Genomic DNA, 20,948 nt, shown 5'->3' on the forward strand with positions numbered 1-20,948 from the left:
TGATAACGTGATAAATTAAAACTGAATGCGTCTTAGAGCTAGCGCGCACCGCAGTAAATTTCCGTACGTTTTTTCCCCACAAAATCTGTTAGCTCTAGAACTATTGAAGCGCGCGCACTGTGGAATTAATTCCGCACCGCATTTTGATACATTTAAATTCAAATTTACGGATTTTAACGATTACGATTGACAGGCGTGCGTACACGCGCCGCATCTAGTGAAACATTTACATCGCTGATCTAGCATGGAGAGCCGCAATAATCTATATCCAGATACAGATTCTATGCCAGCAATATTTTAGCAAATACAAATAAAACATTAAACATAGTTTGGTAAATAGTATATTAAACAAAATAGTTAACAATGAAGTTAATCAAATACTTAAATAATTCCATTTATACCTATGCTTTATAGAGTCTTATAAACAAGTGTAGAATTATTTGAATTCGGCGCAATCCACACCTACAGAGTAGAGCTCATGGTTTTTGATAAAAACTCAAACTCTGCTTTATTCATTGGACTGGAGCATAATATAGAAGCGAGCGGCAAGGTGAGATCTACAGAGCGCACTCTGATTTTGCTAAGACTTAACCTTAAGACACAGTTAAAACGAGACAGCTATATCTCTCACATAAATCTGTCTCGTTTTAACTCAATCTTAAGTCTGAGCAAAGTCAAAGTGCGCTCTATAGATCTCAGCCTTCTAGCGGTCTGCTACCGGTGACGCCGTAGCGGCCAGTAGGGCCTACGCAGCATACTCAATCCGAAACTAAAAGCGCTCTTTCATTGTTCTGTGTTTGTGTTTGATGTTTTTGATTACGTTCCTATATATCTACCAATATCAACTGTGTCGTAGTTCAAAGCTGAGTTGTTAACAAAAAAGTCGCTGCGTCTCGGCTCCATTCCACTCTGTAAGTGTACGTTGCGCCTATTAACGTTTCTGTAAATAAAATTAGTCTCTTTGAGCACATTATAATAATTCAATGGTATAACCGCTATCCTTTATGTCCGTTCTGATCCAAGCGGCAATTTCAACAGACCAATATACGAGTTCAATTTGCGCATAGATAGAGAGCTACTACGTCCCGCAGATACCTGAATTTTTGCGTTTTGTGATCGCGGCTTTATGCAGAGCTGCCGTAAGGGATGGCAAGCGCTGTATAGTACGTGCACGGCAGGCGGCAATCAGGGCGGGAACGCCAAGCACACCCACACAGGCGCACAGCCCCCGCGTTAATCCGGTGCGTGTGTGCGGGGCGTCCCCCCGCCTCACCCCGATTGCCATCTTGACCTGTCGCGGACTATAAGTTATGTAAATTCAATGTTGACTCTGGTGTTAAAATGGATATCTGTAGTCTGTACAGTAAAATCTGCGTTTATTATTGTACGCCAATAATTGATTCTATAGAGAATGATATCTTGGGGCGCGGCGCGGGCGCGGGTGCATAGGCGAGCAGCGCGGCGAGCAGATGGCGGCAGAGCGCGGCCGGCGCGGGCGCGGGCAGTGCGGGCGTGCTCAGCGCGGCGTCTGCGAACACCTTGCGTCGCCTCATCCGCTCGCTCCATGCGGGGTCGCTGTCTCGGACGTTACCTGAAAAAAACATAGTGTCGGCATTTTCCCAAACTTAAAAAAAAATATACGGAGCAGGTGGGTCACCTGTTAATCTAGCGGGAAGGGAGTTGGTTGATGGTTCCACAGTTTGCATACCTATTCACAACTTCACACCGCGAACTACGGACCTAAGCTAAGCGAGCTAACTGAACTGTGGGTTAGCTTTTCTGACTGCTCCAGCTATGTTTGAAACTTATGTGTAGGTACTTAATAGTTCTTTCAGTCGAGAAGCCGCTAATAACATCAACAAAATATTGAAACAAGTGTATTGAAACATATAACCGTCTAATAACACCCGCTGAAAAGATCTCTTTTGGCACCCGCTGAGCTATCACTCACCGGGCGGAAAGACATGTTTACAGCCAACAGTCCGCGTAACGCGACACCCCGACAAAGAGCCGCCTGGGCGTTTTTTTGTAAAACAATCTTCCAATTTTTTAGAGCCCATAAAAATAGTCAAAAGATATTCAGCTTTTTTTAATAGACAGTGAAATGTTGCCGAGTCATAAATGACAGCTTTTGTTCTATAATGAGGCGGGGACATTTAGAAGCGTCGTTCGAGCTTTATTACTGTGGTGCTCTATTTTTAATTGTTTGAAGACAATTTGAAGAGTATCACTTTACATTAAAGAATCTTACCACTTTAACATCACACATATACCTACCTAACCTACAGTAGATGGAATTCGGTGCCGCAATAAAATTCAATTCCTTCGACTGAAGCTAAAGTCGCACATTAAACGCAAAGTGGCTAACATTATTTTTAAAACGTTTCGAAATTGTCTTTGTTTTGAGATTTCAACGAGTTAAATGTCTAAGGGCTAACGAATGCATCTTTTCAATATCAAATGTTCCAAAATAAATATTTGTTCAGCTAATTCGCACGAGGCATTTCTGAGAGAGAAACGGAACATACGACAGCGTCTACTCGTTTACAACAACAACAAAACGCTGAGTGCAGCGCGACTAATCCGTCATTAGAATATCATCTTGAGGAAAACCTTTGTTTACATGCTTATTAAGCCTACCTTCTTATTACTATTTCAAGATGCAAAATAAGAGCCGATAATTATATCACGCCTGAAATCCAAAAGGTTAAACTACACTCTGATAGGTAGGATATAGGTGTCTACTCTACCTACATATTTAGGCACTAAATTAAAACAGTTTTTAGGGTTCCACACCCGAAGGTTGCCAATGGTATACCCTATTATACTGAGCCTCCACTGTCCGTCAGTCCATCAACGGGCTGCATCTCGTGAACCGAATAGGAAGGGGTTCGTGAATAGGTAGAGTTGAAATTTTCATAGAATGTGTTTTGTCGTCATAACAACAAATAATAAAAATGCTAAAATGGTCGCCATGAAAATTAAACAAAATTAAAAAGTGTTACTTATTTCTTATATGATGGTATAGAACACTTCGTGTGCGAGTCCGACTATCACATTAACGATTATTAAAATTTTACCTTTACCTTACGTGCAGTGCAGACCTACCAACTCTACTTTTCAACAATATCTACACACCTATCTAATATTTATTGCAGTTAATCTATTCTTCTTACCTAAATGTTGTTAAATAATAGGTATTTGCTGGTAGCGAGGTTTTTGCCATCCTTCCATTTTGTTTATTTAGGCAATATGTAGGTACACAGATTTCACTGTTACAAATTTGTTTTTTTTTTTTCAACACAAAGGTAACTAAATACTTGTTTTAAGTTTTAACTTTGCATCTTATCGATAAACCAAAAATGTGAAGTTTAATTTTCAAGGTAGGTTACAACTTTATACTAGGTAGCACTTTAGCACTAACCACCACGGATTTCTACGGGAAAAAGTGATTGTAGATTGAATCTAGATATTAAGTTAAGTATAAGAATTTAATCATCAGGTAATAGATAGATAGGAAACTCGGTCATAACGAGTAACAACATCGAAGGGCCCGGCTAGTCGTAGAAAGTAATGCCTATACTTAAGTAGGTCGTATCACTCTTGGCAGAGCGGTCGTGGTCATCACGAAGCAACGTCTTTGAGGGCACCGCTCTGCCAAGAGTGATACGACAAAGAAGAAGAAGTAGGTATGTAAAATTACAACCGGTGGTTAATATTTTTACTAATTATATAGAAGTAGGTGCCTATAGTCTACTATCGTGTAGTCATAGAGTAAGAATATGGTATTTCGTTTCATACAGAGGTACGAGTTCGATAAAGCCGTCTAGCCAGAGCAATCGTGCGGTAAGTACGGGGCGATGGAGCGATCCGAACTGGCCTACGTACTTAGGGCCCTATGTTGAAGGATCGTCATTTAGCACGTCATAAATTAAAAAGAGCAACCGCCGAGTTTCTTGCTGGTTCTTCTCGGTAGGAACGGCATTCCGAACCAGTGGTAAATTAAAACTACCTGACTATTCATAAGCACTTTTAAAAAGTTTACATGAATAAAAAACATTCTATTCTATTCTATTCACCAGACGAGATCAAACGCGTCGGTCCGCTGTCTTTCTTTGTATTGTGGTAAAGTGGTATCTTACCATACGAGGTAGTAGAAGGGAGCGCATGGTGGCGCGAGCTCTGCACGCTGCGGAGGCGCGCGCGGTAGGCACGCTTGCGCGCAGCAAGCGCGGCCGCCTCGCCGTCGCGCGCCCGCCCGCCCGCGCTTTGCTGCCGACGCAGGGCAACCTGTAAGCAAACTTCACATATAGCACATAAGAAGGGCGTGTGACCTAGTTGTCACAACACATCCATCGATTGCGGTTGTTAAGCAACGTTGACCCAAGTCGGTAACTGGGTGGATGTCGAACTTTGGAAGTTTGGAGGTCCAGAATTGCCGTTTTGGTTTCTCCATTCCCGGAGAGAATGATTATCACTAACATCAATAATCATCATCATCATCATGATCAACCTATCGCCGGCTCACTACAGAGCACGGGTCTCTTCTCAGAGTGAGAAGGGTTTTGGCCATAGTCTACCACGCTGGCCATGTGCGGATTGGTAGACTTCACACACCTTTGAGAACATTATGGAGAATTCTTCAGGCAAGCAGGTTTCCTCACGATGTTTTCCTTCACCGTTAAAGCAAGTGACATTTAATTACTTAAAACCACCTAACACCGAAAAGTTAGAGGTACGTGCCCGGGATCGAACCCCCGACCTCCGATTAAAAGGCGGACGTCCTAACCACTAGGCTATCACAGCTTATATCACATCAATAATAACTGTAAGTAATAACCTAAGAGTCTACCGCATTATCATCCCAAATAAGTAATAACCATTATGTGAGTAATACAAAGAGGTAACGAGCCTCGTCAATGAAGAATACGACACTGAGAAGAGAGAAGAAGAAGGCATGAGCAGGTTTTATTACGTGAAACACTGATCCTCAACTAAGCAAAATAATGTTTTTTTATGAGGCCATCTCGAAATCTTCTATCGATCTGATCTGAGACATGTGATTTGGTTCCGCATGTCGCTCTAAAAGTAGGTACCTACCTAACTACCTACTACCTACCTACCTGACCAATTCTACCTATGACTTTCCAAATCACAAAAAACACAATATTAACATATTATACCTACCTACTGGTAGGTGGTGACACCAAACTCCTTGAGTTTTTGTCTGGTGTGCTAAGAAGTAGATATAGGTAGGTAAGTAAGCAACATTGACCTTTGCAGCGACACCGATTTTGGTGTGGTGACTCTTTTTCGATAGTCTTTCGAGAAGTTTTGTCTTTCCCGCGGTTTTGAGTTTTTACTGTTTTCTTTCTTCTACTTCCGATGTTATTTGACCCACCAGTTTCACATAAAGTACCCCTGTTTGGATGTTCCACCCGATTCAGAATCTCGTTCTTTTCAAAATTGCCACAAATATTGTAGAGTTCTTCGTCATAGGAATCATTTGGAAAATGACTAGAATTCAATTTTGAATTGTTTTTAACTTCATCAAAAAGACGACTTTCAAGTGCCTTTTCGTAAACTACATCACACAAATAGTCCCTTTCTACTGACTCACATATTTTCACAATTTCTTCTTCATAGGCAGAATTGAGATCAGCAAATAAGCACTGGTCACTTTTACTCATTTTGATCGTTACTCGCGAAAAGCCTCTAAAGATTTGAAGTCGCTATCGTTGTATAGCTCTATTTATCTTGTTTTAGGGGATGGTAAATTAATTAATTGTAATTACTTACTAATAATACTTAAGCCTAATTATTATAATAGGTGGTACCTAAGTACATTTAGGCATACTTACTTACCATTATTATTTGTGAGGTAACTCTACCAATAGGTAAACGTCTAATATTATAAAATTAATTACCCAAAACTACTTAACTAATTGTCAAGGAATAATCATTAAAAGAAAAAGAAGTTCATTAAATTAAAGATTTCATGGCAATTAGCAGTAACTTAGATATGTACTAACGGTTTATAGATCTACTCATAGGTATGGAAGTAATTATTTACCTAGTACCTAGGGACATACCTGGTAGGTAGAGTGGTGACGAATTACTGATCGGAGTCTTCCACCGTCACAAAACCCAATAACTTAACGAGGATAACTGAGTATCTTGTGTTTTATGAAATTCGGTTGCATTAGATAAGTAAGAAGGTACCTAGGTGTGGGTATAGGTACCTGACCAGACGTACCTGAGCGGCCATAACGCGTTGTCTCTCAAGCACCAGCAGACATCCAGGACATCGACAATCGCGCCACCGACACAGCCTCTTGTGCCCCTTTAAGCAGGAGATCACGCCGTGGTTGCGGCATCGGGCGCACTTGGGTGTTCGGAGAGCTTTCCGGCTGCCCCCATTTTCACCCTCACTGCTGATGCCTTCACTTTGCATGTCTTCCAGTCTTATCGGACAGTAATTGTTTCACTGCACTGCAAATTACTCATCAACAAAAACGTGAGTGTCCAGAAAATATAAAAGCTGCGGATGCATTTCACACAAAACTTTTAAGGTTTTAAGTAATATATTTCAATACAATTTAAGAGGAGAAAGTTCTTAAGTTCTTTTTTATTTCGAATAAAGTTTTATTGACTGCGCCGCGAGTGATGTGCTTCCGCTGAAATATCTTTTCAGAGATTAGATTCAGTGTATTTCCTCTCGAACTAAAGTACCGTAAAGCGCTCCGCCCAACAAGCTACTCTATTGGTCAGTTTCCTAAGGGGCGGGCGGCTTTGTCGCTACGCGTCGGCTGAATTCTCACGTGTTTTTATTATGAAAACTGATACTTTTAAGAATTACGATTGTGTTACTTATCAATTAAATGGAAGGTAGGTTTCAATCTTTTCAATAGGTATATATCTACGTCTATTTTTAGGGTTCCGTATGTCAAAAAGAAAAAAGGAACCTTTATAGGCTGATAGGATCACTTTGTTGTCTGTCAAGAAACCTATAGGGTAGGTACCTACTTTCCGTTGACCTAGAATTATGAAATTTGGTAGGTAGGTCTTATAGCACACATAAGGGGAAAAATCCGAAAATCATGAATTTGTGGTTACATCACAAAAAATATTAAAATGTGTTCATGAACAAATAATTAGTATTTTCAACTTTCAAAGTAACATTAATAATATACCAAGTGGGGTATCATATGAAAGGATTGTACCTGTACAATTTTAAAACAGATTTTTATTTATTTTTATGCATAATAGTTTTTGATTTATCGTGCAAAACGTCAAAAAAATACGACTGTAGTGCGAAACCCTCGGTGCGCGAGCCTGACTTGCACTTGGCCGATTTTTTATTATTCTATTATATTATTTATTATTTTTTATTATACCTAGAACCATATACCTAGACGTTAGATTCGTCTTACTAAGTAATAATTTTGTATCATCCCAAGGATCGATGTAAGCGATAGCCAATCACCAGTGGCGAGTGACGATTGCCAATTACATCTCCGGTTACACTGACCTCTGTCCAGCGTTTGATTTCATTTTCAATTTACCCTGTAACTAAGATTACGAAAATCAACTATGAAATTGAAAGCCTTGTTTTATTATTTTATACGGTAAAACCCGAAATTGACGCATCGTCACGCCTCACGTTACAAAAGATAACCGGTTGTGTGCGAATCAGTCAGTAAGTCAGCATTTCCTTTTATATTATTTAGATAACATAATTATTAGTTTCTTTGATAGAAAATAAAGTTAGACGAACACAAGGAACAATATCCCATTTGTGTGCATAATTGTTTGTTCATGGCGCATCTACTGAATGCAGTGCATATTGCTTGAAATAAATTTCATCCACAGCTGCGTGCATTGTTCTGGGCTTGATGCGCATGATTCTCGTTCATTTCGCGGCCGAGCGCGTTTGATCTCACAACCTTATTCGTTTTCATTTAACCGTTCTCAATTACTAAGCTCGATGTGGTTAAAATATACGTGCCACTTACTTTAACCGTGATTAACATTTTAATAAAACAGTACGTCTTTGAGCAACACTGTGTTATTTTTAGGGTTCCGTACCTCAAAAGGAAAAAGAAACCATTATAGGATCACTGCGTTGTCTGTGTCTGTCAAGAAACCTAGAAGGTACTTCCCGTTGACCTACAATCATGAATGGTAGATAGGTAGGTCATATAGCACACGCAAGGGAAAAATTCGATAACCGTGAATTTGTGGTTACGTTACAAAAAAATATTAAAATAAGTAAATGCGCGAGTCTGATCCGCCCTTTTTTTAACGCCAGTTTTTTTATTCTCTTTTAACTTCATAATACTAAATTTTTTGGTTTGGCAGTAACAAAGTCAATTAGTTATTTTTACAATTTATTGATAAAATATGTACTTAATTAAGTTCTCATTTCATACATCAAATTACTTAAATACCTACCAACTTGATTACCTAAATATTTATATTTCGCTGTGACGTCACGTCTGTGAGTAATAAACTGAATAAGCATTATCTTTAATAAATTACAGATATCTTAAATATCACAGTAAATACTCTGTTTCTGAAATCCTTGCTTTATCTTTGAAGCACTGTTTCAACCAGTCTTCAGTCACAATTTTAGCTTTAGAATTTATATTTAAAGCTTCTAAATCTTCTGTCTTGGTTTTATTTGGGACGACCACATGCGTGGCCGCTTGGGGTGTATCCGCACCTTTGGCGCCATACACTCGTGCTAAAGTTGCGTACAAGACATTATCCACCACATGTATGGAACAACCTCGTAAGAAAGAGAACGGGTTATTTTCGCCGAACAACTGCCTGTCTAGTTTTAACATTTCTCTTGTCGTCAAATATATCGGTAGTTCCTGGAACAAAATTAAATTGCGGTTTTTTCAATCCGTAATTATTGCAGCAATAACGATTAGTCAACGAGGGATTGCGATCGTTATCATTAAGTAGCTAAATTTTATGGTATACACGTAACACGTGCAAAACTTATTAGGATGGTAGCATACTAAGGAAGAGTAGGTAAGATACTAGGTATCAATCGGGTATCGCATAATCGGAAATATTTATTAATTATTTTAACATTGTGATCTTGTGACATGATCACATGACACTTTTCGTTTGAGTTCGAGTTTATCTGACGGTGAGAAACAGAGTCGGATTTTACACCCAAATTGTGGCTAATCCTTTTGTGTCAAAATTTCTAAACTTTTTCGAAAATTTCAGTTATAGGTATAATGGGATAAAAGTTGAAATGAAAATTCGTAATTTTTCAAGTTATATCAGAAAATTGGTATTTGGACTTTCGGGCATAAATGAAGAAGTAAATAAGTACCTAGGTACGTGTTTCCGGATTTTTAGAAATTTCACCCATTCTCCAAATTTCAAAAAATTCAATCGGGGGCCGGCCGGGTCAGCTAGTTATCATATCGTCTGGCGTTATAAAATCACTTACCGCATCCATTTTTTTGAAACATTTATTTAGCGTGTTTTCGTCTATTTCCTCCTTGTAGCTGTCTCCAAATGTGTCATATTCCATACATAAGTTCAGTCTAGTCTCGTGCTTTATAGACAGCATATCTAAGGGAGACAGAGAACACAAAGTCTCTGAAGCGGGTAGAGAGCGAAGCCAAGTTGTAGTGATGATGTCTTCACTTCGCATCGCTATCAGGTTGCGGATTTTGACTGTGATAGTACCGGCCACACAGCACCATGTATCGGGTCCTGAAAAAATCTTGTACCCTGTATTTTTATCTAAAACTAGCTTTAGCTATTGTAGCTGGGTAAGTATTTAGTGAACCGATTTAATCGATATTGAAACTTGGAACAGTAGTTTGATTGTATGTTTTCAAACTATAAAAGTTTCATTTATAACAGCAGGGACTAATCTGAGGCCGCAGTGCTGCAGGTCTATAGTCGTTTTACGTGATGCGCCATGCGCGAACAATTAAATGGACAAACAGAGAAACTATTACAATTTTGTGATAGTATATAAATACCTAGACAACATCAGCCCTCTATAAAGTAGTTGTCATGCATCTTATAATCTTATATCTGCAAAATGATTATATTGAATATTGTTTTCTGCTTACAGAAATGTACCATTCGGTTGGCATCTTAGGTGTCAAGTCTTCAACTTTTCGAATATTGGGAGATTTCAGATTTTCTAGATACGGCTGGGCAATTTAAACACAAACTCACCACTATTCTCAACATGTTTCCCTCCGTGTGACTGAATGATCCGCACCAGGTCTGCTTTCTTGCAGTCATCATCATCAGACAATATGCACAGTTTTCGCCCCAGAAGCGCTTTAGAAGTCACCTCCACGTCGTCGGTCAGTTTGGTGCGGAATTTATCCGACACTTGCGGCGCTTTCGATATTCTTTGTACTTTCCTTTCCTTTGGCTCGTTTGTAGAGTCGCTATTAATGCGCTTTGTGCTCAGTTTAACGACTGGGCTTCTCGTCTAAAGAATGTAAAAGATTTCGGTTTGAAACAATTTATTTACCTATAGGTATAATAATCTGAGGATAGTTTAGGATTTCAATTTAAACTGCATAAACGTGTTGAGTAATTTTTATAATACTTAATTAAAAATTAGTGGTGTATAGTTACGGAGACGAGCTGGTTGAAGTGCTGCAGCGTCATGACGTCGGCGACGGCCTTGTCGTCGCGGATGCGCTCGACGCGCGGGAAGCGCAGCGCGTAGCTGGCGCCGTACTCCGCGCTGCGCACCAGCTCCGTGGCGCGCACCTGTCATGCATACCACCAGTTATCAACAAAATAGAGATATCTCAAGCGTCATAACCTTAAAAACAAACATTTTATTATGTTGTTGTTGTCGGGCATAGATAATGAAGGAATAAGCAAAGTGTCAAAGTGTATTAGTGGTCAATGTCGTTTTGAGCGCGATACACAAGAGAGACGAGTCTTTTAATCCTGCCAGTTCCGCAATTTTTGTTATTGTTCCGTTGACAGACGGACAAACAGACAACCAAGTGACCCTAAAAGGGTTCCTTTTTTCCTTTTGAGGAACGGAACCCTAAAAATAGAATTAAGAGGTAATAATTAAGGTATGGTACACAGCATACCTTATACATTAAAAAGAAATTTGATTAGATAGGTACCTGTAAAACAATGGAATGTTCGGGCAGTATCCAGAAGTCTGGTTTCTTCTTGCTGAAGAGCAGGCAGGGCGGCGCCGGCGCGCTCCTCGTGGCGCGCCAGTGCTGCTCCAGCAGCGCACACAGGTGCGCCTTCTCCTGGTAGCTGACCCCGCTGGACACGTGGCCCACGCACACCCAGCGCTGGGGTGTATCACCTATTGAACAGTGGTTTCTTATTATCTTATTATCACCACACGCAAAAAGAAAAATAGAGGGTGATCGGGCTGGACCCCGTCTGGTTTAGTCAAAATACTTTCGCCGAAAAATGCGAACAGGCTTCGTTTCTGTCGGACGTCAGAAGACACCTGTTTTTTTTAATTTCATACCCGAGTCGACATCAGCGCAGGCCACATAGAAGCTCTTAGCGCGGCCCTGTCTCTTGTTCTCCGCTTCCTCGGCCCCGATGATCACTAAATCCAAGTCCGTCATAGTGCCCTCTGTGTACTGGAAAGAACGAACCTAATCTGTATCTTCATGTACGTAGGTATATCTACCTTACCAATGGGGCCGATTCTCTTGTACACAATCTCTAAACTAAACTAAATTAACAGGTCTATATCTAGTGCTATCCTTTTCCGCAAGCAACATTATGACAGGGATAGCAATAGATTTAGGCGTGTTATTTTAGTTTAAAGATAGTGTACAAGAGAATCGGCCCCATCATTATACTAAAATACTTAGGTAACCTTAGATACTATTCAACAATTCATCACTTTTCGTTGAAAGAAAATATGGTGTGAAAAAAGTGAAACATTAAGGCCGTCAAGCTAAGCAGTGGCCCTTGCGCACACAGACTTTAGGGCTCTTTTAGAAAGCCAAAAAATGAAAACACTAGAATCTATAGGTATGTCCGTTTATTAAAAAGTTTAAAAGTCTGAAGTTGGCAGCAATTTTTCTCAAATTAAAGGAAAATTCTGACTGTTTTGGATGCTTTTTTGATACCTACGTTGAACTAAGAAACCAATGGGTTTTTTAATTGATTTCATCATCATCAACCGATAGACATCCACTGCTGAACATAGGTATCTTGTAGGGACTTCCATACGCCACGGTCTTGCGCCGCCTGAATCCAGCGGCCCCCTGCAACTCAAACTGGCTCCTGGCTTTGAAATTGATTTACTGGATGAAAAATAAATACATAGCCTCTGAGGTTCGACATTTCGGGGGTCCCATCAGGACGGGGGCACTAGGCTAGTCCCTACGTGCTTTTATGGTAAAGAGAGAATTGGAAACTTGAATAAGTATACTTCAGAAGTTCTGACTAATATATATTTCTGTAAATTATACTACGAGCAACTATAAAATATCTATAAGTATGTCCGTGTATTCGAAGGCCTACCATATCGCAATTACTTATATTTTAAGACGTCACCAATGAATTTGCATATTCATCTGTGTGCAAAGAAAGCCAGTCATACACCTAGAATGGAACAGATTATTTGGTATGCCTATGTTTACCTCAGGTTTAATCTTGAACCAGCCGGCGTTGCGCTGGGCCGGGATGTAGTAGGAGTGGACGTCTTTCAGCACGATGCCCTCGTCCTGGTCGTCAATAGCCTTGTTGAGGGCATTCACGACGTCCGAACTAAAATATGAAATTGCCTGCTAACTCTTGCCTGCGACTATAATCATCTGCGCTCACGCAACCTGCACTCGACAGGTCCACAGTTGACGGGAACGGAAAGGAGGATCAAATGTTATCTAAAAAAGTATGTATAAAATTTATTCCTTGCCCCCTCCATCGGCCATCAATGCGTGCCTACCATCCTGATTCCTGCCTAATCATTGGTTTAACTTTCGTGGCTGCTCCAATACGCTTTACATATAGGTATACCTTTTATTATACGTAGGTACCTTCAAGTCAAGAGTGAATAGGCATCATCCAGGCAAGCGCACTCCATCTTAGGCTGCATCATCACCTGCTAGACGCACTTGTTATCAGTACCCTTATTATAAATGCGAAAGTGTGTTTGATTGTTAGTTTGTCCTTCAATCACGTCGCAACAGTGCAACGGATTGACGTGATTTTTTGCATGAGTAGGTATAGACAAAGACCTGGAGAGTGACATAGGCTACTTTTTATCCCGAAATCAAAGAGTTTCCACGGGATTTTTAAAAATCTAATTCCACGCGGATGAAGTCGCGGGCATCAGCTAGTAAATAAATAAAAAATACTTACACATCTTTGACTGTTTCTCGTTTACTATGCTGTATGACTCCGGGAACGTCCGTGAACAGAGTGTCCAGTATCTTGAGTCTCTCGTGAAGAGGTAGGCCTCCCTTGTCCGGCGGCCCGACCAGCGACTGTCCGTTGTAATACAGAATGTCGAACACGCAGTAGCACGCGCGGTATGACGAATGTTCCGTTATCTTCTTTATATCGTACGACATACCTAAAATAAGCATACTTTTTGAGAGACATGGAAGGTGAAAATCATTCAGTCACGTCAAGTCAGTCATTCATTCAGTCAATCAGTCAGCTTTTCTTTTTGTATATTTAGATTAGAAATGTACCTAATCGTATGAAATTTTATGAGAATAAAATAAGTACTTAGGTACAGACCTACCTTTAGAGCCAAAACATTGGTTTTCTTTATGCCAACCCATCATTTCGCCATCAAGTATAAAGTTGTGAGCATTCGATGAAAAGCAAGTCTTCAAATCTGGCGTCAGTATGCCAGATTCAAATGTTTTACCATACTTCTTAGAATAAGCGAAACCCTTCCTCGAATAATATTCAAAAATGTTATTTTCCATGTGCATCTGTTACAAAACATAATAACAGTTATAAATGGTGATTTTATAGCTGTGTTAGGAATATCTACTCTTGTGGTTGTGTACCTACCACCTACTACCTTTTATAAGTCGCATCGGCAAAATTAGTTTACGATGAAAAGTACCTACACCAATGAAATGCATACCTTATTGATTGTTACTAGGATTTTAAGAACAACAGAGACTCGCGCGCTATGATTGGCTGAGATATTTTCGCGGCATTCAAAAATAAGATTTCTGAGCAGGGAGATAGGTACCTACTTCAGCGTAACTTATAAAAGTGGTACCTAAGTAGTAGGTACTGTACAAAGTTTGTCTTGTAGACAGGCACCTACATAAGCAGCCGAGCGATGGCCTAAGTCGCCAGGCGACGCGCAGGAGTGCCGCTGAGTTTTAGGGGGTATTCCGGTCGCCTCTCGGCCGGCGAGTCCCGCATACCTACCCTCCAGTTGGTTGGCTGGTTGTTAGCTGGATGGCACTAAAAAAATATGTAACTTGCCTGGAACCGTTCCCCATCAAACTTATCTTCAACAAGGTAGGTTTTATTCGGAGAGAGATGTATGTGCGTTACATCCATTCGCTCGGACAGCATCGGCCTCACGGCAAAGAACAGTTGCACGCCGAGCTCGAGCGGCCGAGTATCACCATCTTCCAGATCTTCGCAAACCTAGAGGAACAAACAGTTTCAAAGTCAAAGTCAAATGATTTATTCAAAATAGGTAATTAATAACTCTTTTTGATGGTCAGATGTTGGATTTCTAAGATATAGTGGTGATAATTATTACGCAAACTTAAAACTAAAGCTACGAGGGTTCCAAACGCACCCAGGTCTGAGAAGAGCCCACAACAAACTCAGCCGGGTATTCTTTTTTTTATCACCACTTTACAAAATTATTGAAACTTATTAGAACTATCACAATCCGTTAAGCAACTCATTCCCAAGCTTGCTTATCATTTAAATAATCCTTTACATTGTAATAGGATTTTTCAATTAGTTTACGTTTAAATCACAGTAAGTACTAAATGTTGGTCAAATAGATACCTACACGATAGAACGAAGTAGACACTTCGCTTCGTTTACCTACCGATAAATTAAAAAGCTTGTAGACGGTATTCCTTAGATTTTACCTTACGAAGATCGCTACAGTTTCGATAGAGTTCCGGGGCGTCGGGATGAAAGCACGACAGTATGCGATGTGAACTCATGCCGAGCTTCAAATCCTTTAAAATCATGCGAAGAAACCATTTAAACTCTTGAGGTGTTAACTTCGTAATCGCGTAGCTAAATGCCTCGTCCAGAGTCGCTGGAATAAACTTTCCCTTTAATACCAGATAGTCCAGTAGGTAAGTACCGGCATAACCTAACTAACGGTGGAATTTGTAATCTTCAATCAGTGTAGGTCTTAAATCTGTCGTTATTTTTTTAATTGCAAGTAGGTATGATCTTTTTTTATAAAAACAACTAGCCAAATAGGTCTAGCCAACTTATCGACAGATCTAAATAGTTACTTATAGAACTCTAATATTGTTATATTAGAGTTCTATAAGTAACTATTGGCACTAACTTGGCACTGACAGACTTAATGCTTAAATCGGTGGGTCTAGACTAAAAGCATAAAATTTTGCCTTATCGTAAGTGGATGAAAAAAGCGGTGGTAACCTAGTGACTCTTCCGACGCGGACGTCTTAACCACTAGACCCTAGTGGGGTCCACTACTGAGCACGGGTCTCCTTTCAGAAAGAAAATGGTTTGACCATAGTCCACCACGCTGCCAAGTGCGGATTGGCAGTCTTCACATACCTTTGGAAACATTATGGAAAACTCTCAGGCATGCAGTTTCCTTTTAAAGTTTGATTTATTTTTGATTTTCGTAGCGGCCATTTTGAGATTTTTACTATTTTTTGTTATAGCGGCAATAAAAACACAATCTGTGAAAATTTCATCTCTCTACCTATTACGGTCCACGAGATACCTAGCCCGTTGACAGATGGACGGACGGACGGACAGCGGAGTCTTAGTAATAGGGTCCCGTTGGCACCCATCGGGTGTGGAACCCTGACAAATTCGAATTTTTGCAAGTTTATATACTAAGTATATAGGTAAATACCTAACACTGCAGCCCATTGCTAGGTACTGATTAGGTAAATTGATACTTACGTCCTTTATTTCCAACTTCATCCTTGGCAATTTTGTCTAAAATTTCATTAACAGCACCCACTGTTAACTGTGGAGTAGTTTGTTGGGCTCTGGTATTCAAAACGAAAAATGCTATGCTGGCGAAATCACTTTCGTGTGAAGAGGAATGGACGGAGCGAAAGTTTAACAACTTTTGGGCATCTAGTGTTTGTTTATTCAGTGACAATACTTTTACCAATAAAGCACCGAGCTTTGTTTCTTTCAAATTATATGCACTTCTTTCCCGTTCACAATCGGGCAGCAGTAATCTTAGAATAGGGAAAAATGTGGAATTCTGAAAAAATTTAGGTAGGTGAGCGAAAAACAAAATAAATAGTGATACCTATTCTTTTTGAACCTATTTTACCTATTTAATTTCCCTTCATTTGGCACCTATTACAATAACAACTGGATTTGAGTCAGCATTTTTGGTATTTCAGCCATATTGATTTACTGGTGACGTCACATCTAGTTTCACTGGTTTTTTGCTGTTTATAATTCAAAAGCGCCTTCTAATCAGGCGCGCTCTATCTTAGGCTACATAATCACCTGTTTGGTGAGATAGCAACCAAGCGAATGCCTATTTAGTTTAGAAAAAGTTAAGTTGTAGTAAGTACCTAGGTACCTATTTTAATTTTAATGTGGCCTTATGAACTTATTCTCTAAACCTAGTCCTTCGATTAATTAATGACCTATGCCCTGTTTATCAAACATTACAAGTCTACAAGCTCACAAGTTACAAGTTACAAGAACTTTTTTACAAACTCTTGTAAATTATGTTTATCAAATATTCACATGACTTGTAGGATTTTACAAGACTTGTAGAACTTGTATTTTTAATTTATACCTACACCAACAGGAAGTACCTATACTATACATTATTTTTCATGAATTAGGGTTAGACTTAAAATTTGAAAAAATAGATAGACTTTAAAAAAATTTCGCTATTCGAATTACACCGCAAAAAATGGCGAAATCTGATGCGAAAGTTACAATTATTCTTCAATTAAGTAATTCGTGACAAAAAAGATATTTTATTTGGCGCATTTACTGATAAATTATCTAAAGACCAAAAATAGCAGAGTGGAAAGAGATACTATTGCTATGTCAGTCGCTTGGACTTGTATCTGCCGAAAAAGATTATGCCAGCATACTCGTATGTACATGAGACACGTTTTGGTCAAATTTAAGAAGAGCAACATTGATAAGTTTAATAAAATTACACCTTTGAATTATTTTATAGTTATTTTACCTATTTACTACTAGGTACTAGATAATTTAATTATTCTTTTATACAAATATCATACTTGCATACAACTTGTAAAATAAATTAAGAGTCAACGGAGGCTCTCCAACTTTTTCGTTACAAGTTACAAGCTACAAACTACAAAGGCATTTTTGATGAACAAAACCACAAATACAAGTGTGAAAAAACACTTGTATTACAAGTGATATTACTCGTAGCTTGTAGTTTACAAGTGTAGTTTTGATAAACGCATTCTTGTAAAAATGCACAAATTTACAAGAGAAACGCTTGTAATACAAGACTTGTAACGTTTGATAAACAGGGCACAGGTCTAAGCTTATAAAGTTAAAGAGGTACAAACTTATTCAGTTCAGTTTATGATTTTTTTTGGACAAAAGAAAATTGTTTTTTTAAATAATAATCTTACCTTTTCGCCAACAGTATTAGCAACTATCATACTAAAATTATTTACGAATTTCGCTAATATTTTATCTTGCTCTGGCCTTTGCTTCTTCTTTTTGTGTATTTGTTCAAGTATATTACATAAATCTCCGAATAGTATTTCATTTGCTGGTATGGTTACCATGTTGCTTAAATCATTTGCCGAGTAAGCCTAGAAAGAATATATTATGTAGTTTAATTAAAATCCAGAAAAATATTGAATACTGGGTACCTAGCTATATTTTTTAAAAATGGGTAAAAGCTGGGTCTGCCTCTGTACCTACATATTGAAACACGATTTTAAAGTTTTAAATGTTTATTTACATATTTTCCTATATAACTAAATATTTTGCCATATATCTCCTAGCAATATCTGGTGACTGATCTTTATACATTACATAAAGATTGTAAGCAATCTCTTGTGTTAAATCTATAACTCCATGCTTACTACAAGTTGCAATGGGGCCACAAGCCAATGCTCTCTCATAATACTCAATGGCTAAATTATTAATGTTCAACATCTGATATGCTCTGCCCATGTTATAGTTGACTTCCTGTTCACACTTTCTTAACTGTTTATATGTAAGCAAATAAGCAAATCCTTGTAAAATTAGATTGTGGTGTTTATCTACTGTTCTCTGAGCTGCCATCGCCAGTATCGTGACAGCTATCAACAAGGCTGACAAAGGTTCTCTACACTGGTTGTGATATTCCAAGAAGTACTTCAAAGCTACAAGATATCTGCCCGATATTAAGAAGTTGTTACCCAGAAAAAGATGCTTTACAATATTATAATCCTTTTGAAAGAGCCTTGATAAAAATTTCCCATGTGTGTTTTCATCTAAAGAGTTGATAACATAGCTAAGTAAGTTGTACGTCTTTAGACTAGGATACTTAACAGCATATTCCTTGACAAATCTAAGGGCATTCTGAAAGTCATTATTCAATAGGCAAGCTTGAAGGCAGTAAAATCCAACATCGGTGCGATGAGAGGATAGTCCCTTTGAAAGCAGACCTAAAAATGTTATTCTTTGCATAGTGGGATACAATCTATGTTGGCAGGCAATTTCAATCAACTCCTTGAAAAGAGCGAATTCTTCCTTGGGATTAAATTTGAAAGTTTTTTCATCATCAAATTGTATATCATCTTCATGATAAGTGTTCTCCCCTCTCATCTTCCGGAAATTGAAAATAAGGTCAACTCCACCCTTAGCTCTACAAGTGAGATTAAGCTCTTCTCTGTGCCTGTATTTAGTCAAATTTCTTGACAACAAGGCTTCCCCGACCTCCAAATACTTCAATGGTTTGTTGTACTTTTTTAAGGCCTGACATTGTTCATACAATAAGTTAGCGCTAACAACATATTTATAATCTTGTTGCAAAATATTTAATGCATCTTCTATGCATCCTTTTTTTTCTAATATGCAGAATAGTTTTTTTCGAGCATTAGGATGCTGTGGAACATGTCTCAACACTTTATAATAAGAGTCAATGGCGTCATCTACCCTACCTAGCTTGTACAGGCATTCTGCATGTTTCAACCAGACAGCTCCCAAATCAAAGTTAGTATTTCTCACTAAAGGTTCAAGCAATTTAATAGCCATCTCATAGTGACCCACTGAAGAGAACGCTTCTTCTATATCCATATACAGATCCCCAGCTTTATCTACATCATTACTCAAAAAGTCATTTAACAGCGTCTCCACAAGGCTTAAAGAACCCAAATGAATGAAGCACACTAATAATTTGCTTTTTAAATCTATAGCCATTTTGCTGGGTATAATGCAACTCAAATAGTTAGTGTGTTCTTCTATTTCCCCACTAGCATTCTTAATGGTTTGTATTTCTGCTTCAATTTCAACACCTATGCTAGACACAAAAACATCTATACATGTATGATACTGTTTTAAAGAAATGAGCAACTCTAAATAAATGTTTATATCTTCAATAGTAAATATTGATGAACATTGTTTATATGCTGTAGACATAACTTCACATGCTCTTTCTATTTCTTCACTGTTGTGGTACAAGGTTACAGCTAGTTTAGCATATTTCATTATTGTTTCACCTTCACTTGATGGCAAAGAAGTAACAATCTTATGATAACATTTTACTCTCGTAACATTTAAAGTATTTACTGGATATTTCATTTCTTCCAAAGTTGTAATGAATTCGAGTCTTTTCATGTGGGCATCCAAGTTCTGTGGTTCTGATTTGATGGCCTGTGTGTAGCAAATCATTTCCTGTTTCTTGTCATCTCTCTGCTTACATATAGCAGCGAGCCTCCACCACTCCTCTGCGTCAGATCGAGTCAGATGTGCAGCTAGTAATGAGAACTGTAAGGATTTATCTACATCATGCTCATAAATTTGAGCTAATGTTTGGTAAGGTTCTGCAGCTGTAGGCAGTTGCTTTATGATTTCATGGCACATGCGTTCTGCCATGTCCAAGTCCCCTCGGGCGAATCGTATATTTGCCTCACCCATTAATCCCACTAATGCTGCAGAAAGGCGGGTGCGCCTCCGTCTTTTCTGTAAGCTTTTCTCGACTACTTGTACTGAATTGATGGTTTCCTCGCCATTTCGTCCTATATCTTCTAAATCTTCTTCGTCTTCAGGGCGATACCATTCACTAGAATATTCAGCGAAAGACATTTCTCCACTCAAAAATTTATTTGTCAATTCTTCATCCACATCCATCTCTTCATCACGATGTGGTTGTGATGTACTTTCTATTGTTGAATCCATGATTCCTTTCTTCTTTTCACAATAAGTATTTATGTTGGGTAAACTTAACGTCGAATCATTTAAAACGGGTCTGTTATTATTTAAAATTATCAACTAGGTAATAATAACTTATAAGTAGGGATTTTATACACTAGGTACGATTTGTAGTGAAAAAAAATAAACAATATAGGTACCTTGATTTTTCAAAAATACAGCACATTTTATTAGAAATTACTAATTAGATGTACACTTTTGTTGTTTTTTTTTTTAAATTATTATACGGCCCTGGATATCAGTCCATTAAGGCCTTTTTTTTGTTGTGCGTTGTGACGTTGTGACCACCAAAGACAGGCCAGCAGCCCGAGGCTTTTATTTCTGGTCGGTGCGGTGCCCGGTGA

At 38.7% G+C, this 20,948-nt stretch overlaps 3 protein-coding genes across 3 annotated transcripts; all 3 read right to left on the bottom strand.

Annotated features, from left to right (window-relative positions):
* Positions 1-408: 408 nt before the first annotated feature.
* Positions 409-8,207, bottom strand: dmrt11E (doublesex-Mab related 11E). The gene is made up of 3 exons (XM_034981853.2): positions 6,257-8,207; positions 4,143-4,290; positions 409-1,591 (listed from the first exon to the last, which is right to left on the bottom strand). The coding sequence occupies exons 1-3, from the start codon at positions 6,452-6,454 to the stop codon at positions 1,380-1,382; spliced, it is 558 nt and encodes a 185-aa protein (XP_034837744.1). The 5' UTR covers positions 6,455-8,207; the 3' UTR covers positions 409-1,379.
* A 176-nt stretch (positions 8,208-8,383) lies between these two features.
* Positions 8,384-20,901, bottom strand: DNAlig4 (DNA ligase 4). Its single transcript, XM_069502428.1, has 14 exons — positions 20,745-20,901; positions 17,811-17,996; positions 16,120-16,432; positions 15,090-15,265; positions 14,461-14,628; positions 13,754-13,949; positions 13,366-13,579; positions 12,645-12,771; positions 11,513-11,630; positions 11,148-11,341; positions 10,636-10,773; positions 10,222-10,486; positions 9,476-9,744; positions 8,384-8,879 (listed from the first exon to the last, which is right to left on the bottom strand). Exons 2-14 carry the CDS (start codon positions 17,967-17,969, stop codon positions 8,556-8,558), a joined length of 2,661 nt encoding a protein of 886 aa, XP_069358529.1. The 5' UTR covers positions 17,970-17,996; positions 20,745-20,901; the 3' UTR covers positions 8,384-8,555.
* LOC138403144 (general transcription factor 3C polypeptide 3) lies at positions 18,112-20,778 on the bottom strand. Its single transcript, XM_069502435.1, has one exon. The coding sequence runs from the start codon at positions 20,569-20,571 to the stop codon at positions 18,157-18,159; it is 2,415 nt and encodes an 804-aa protein (XP_069358536.1). The 5' UTR covers positions 20,572-20,778; the 3' UTR covers positions 18,112-18,156.
* Positions 20,902-20,948: the final 47 nt, after the last annotated feature.

This window comes from Maniola hyperantus, chromosome 2 (assembly GCF_902806685.2).
Source record: "Maniola hyperantus chromosome 2, iAphHyp1.2, whole genome shotgun sequence".
Taxonomy (NCBI): Eukaryota; Metazoa; Arthropoda; class Insecta; order Lepidoptera; family Nymphalidae; genus Maniola; species Maniola hyperantus.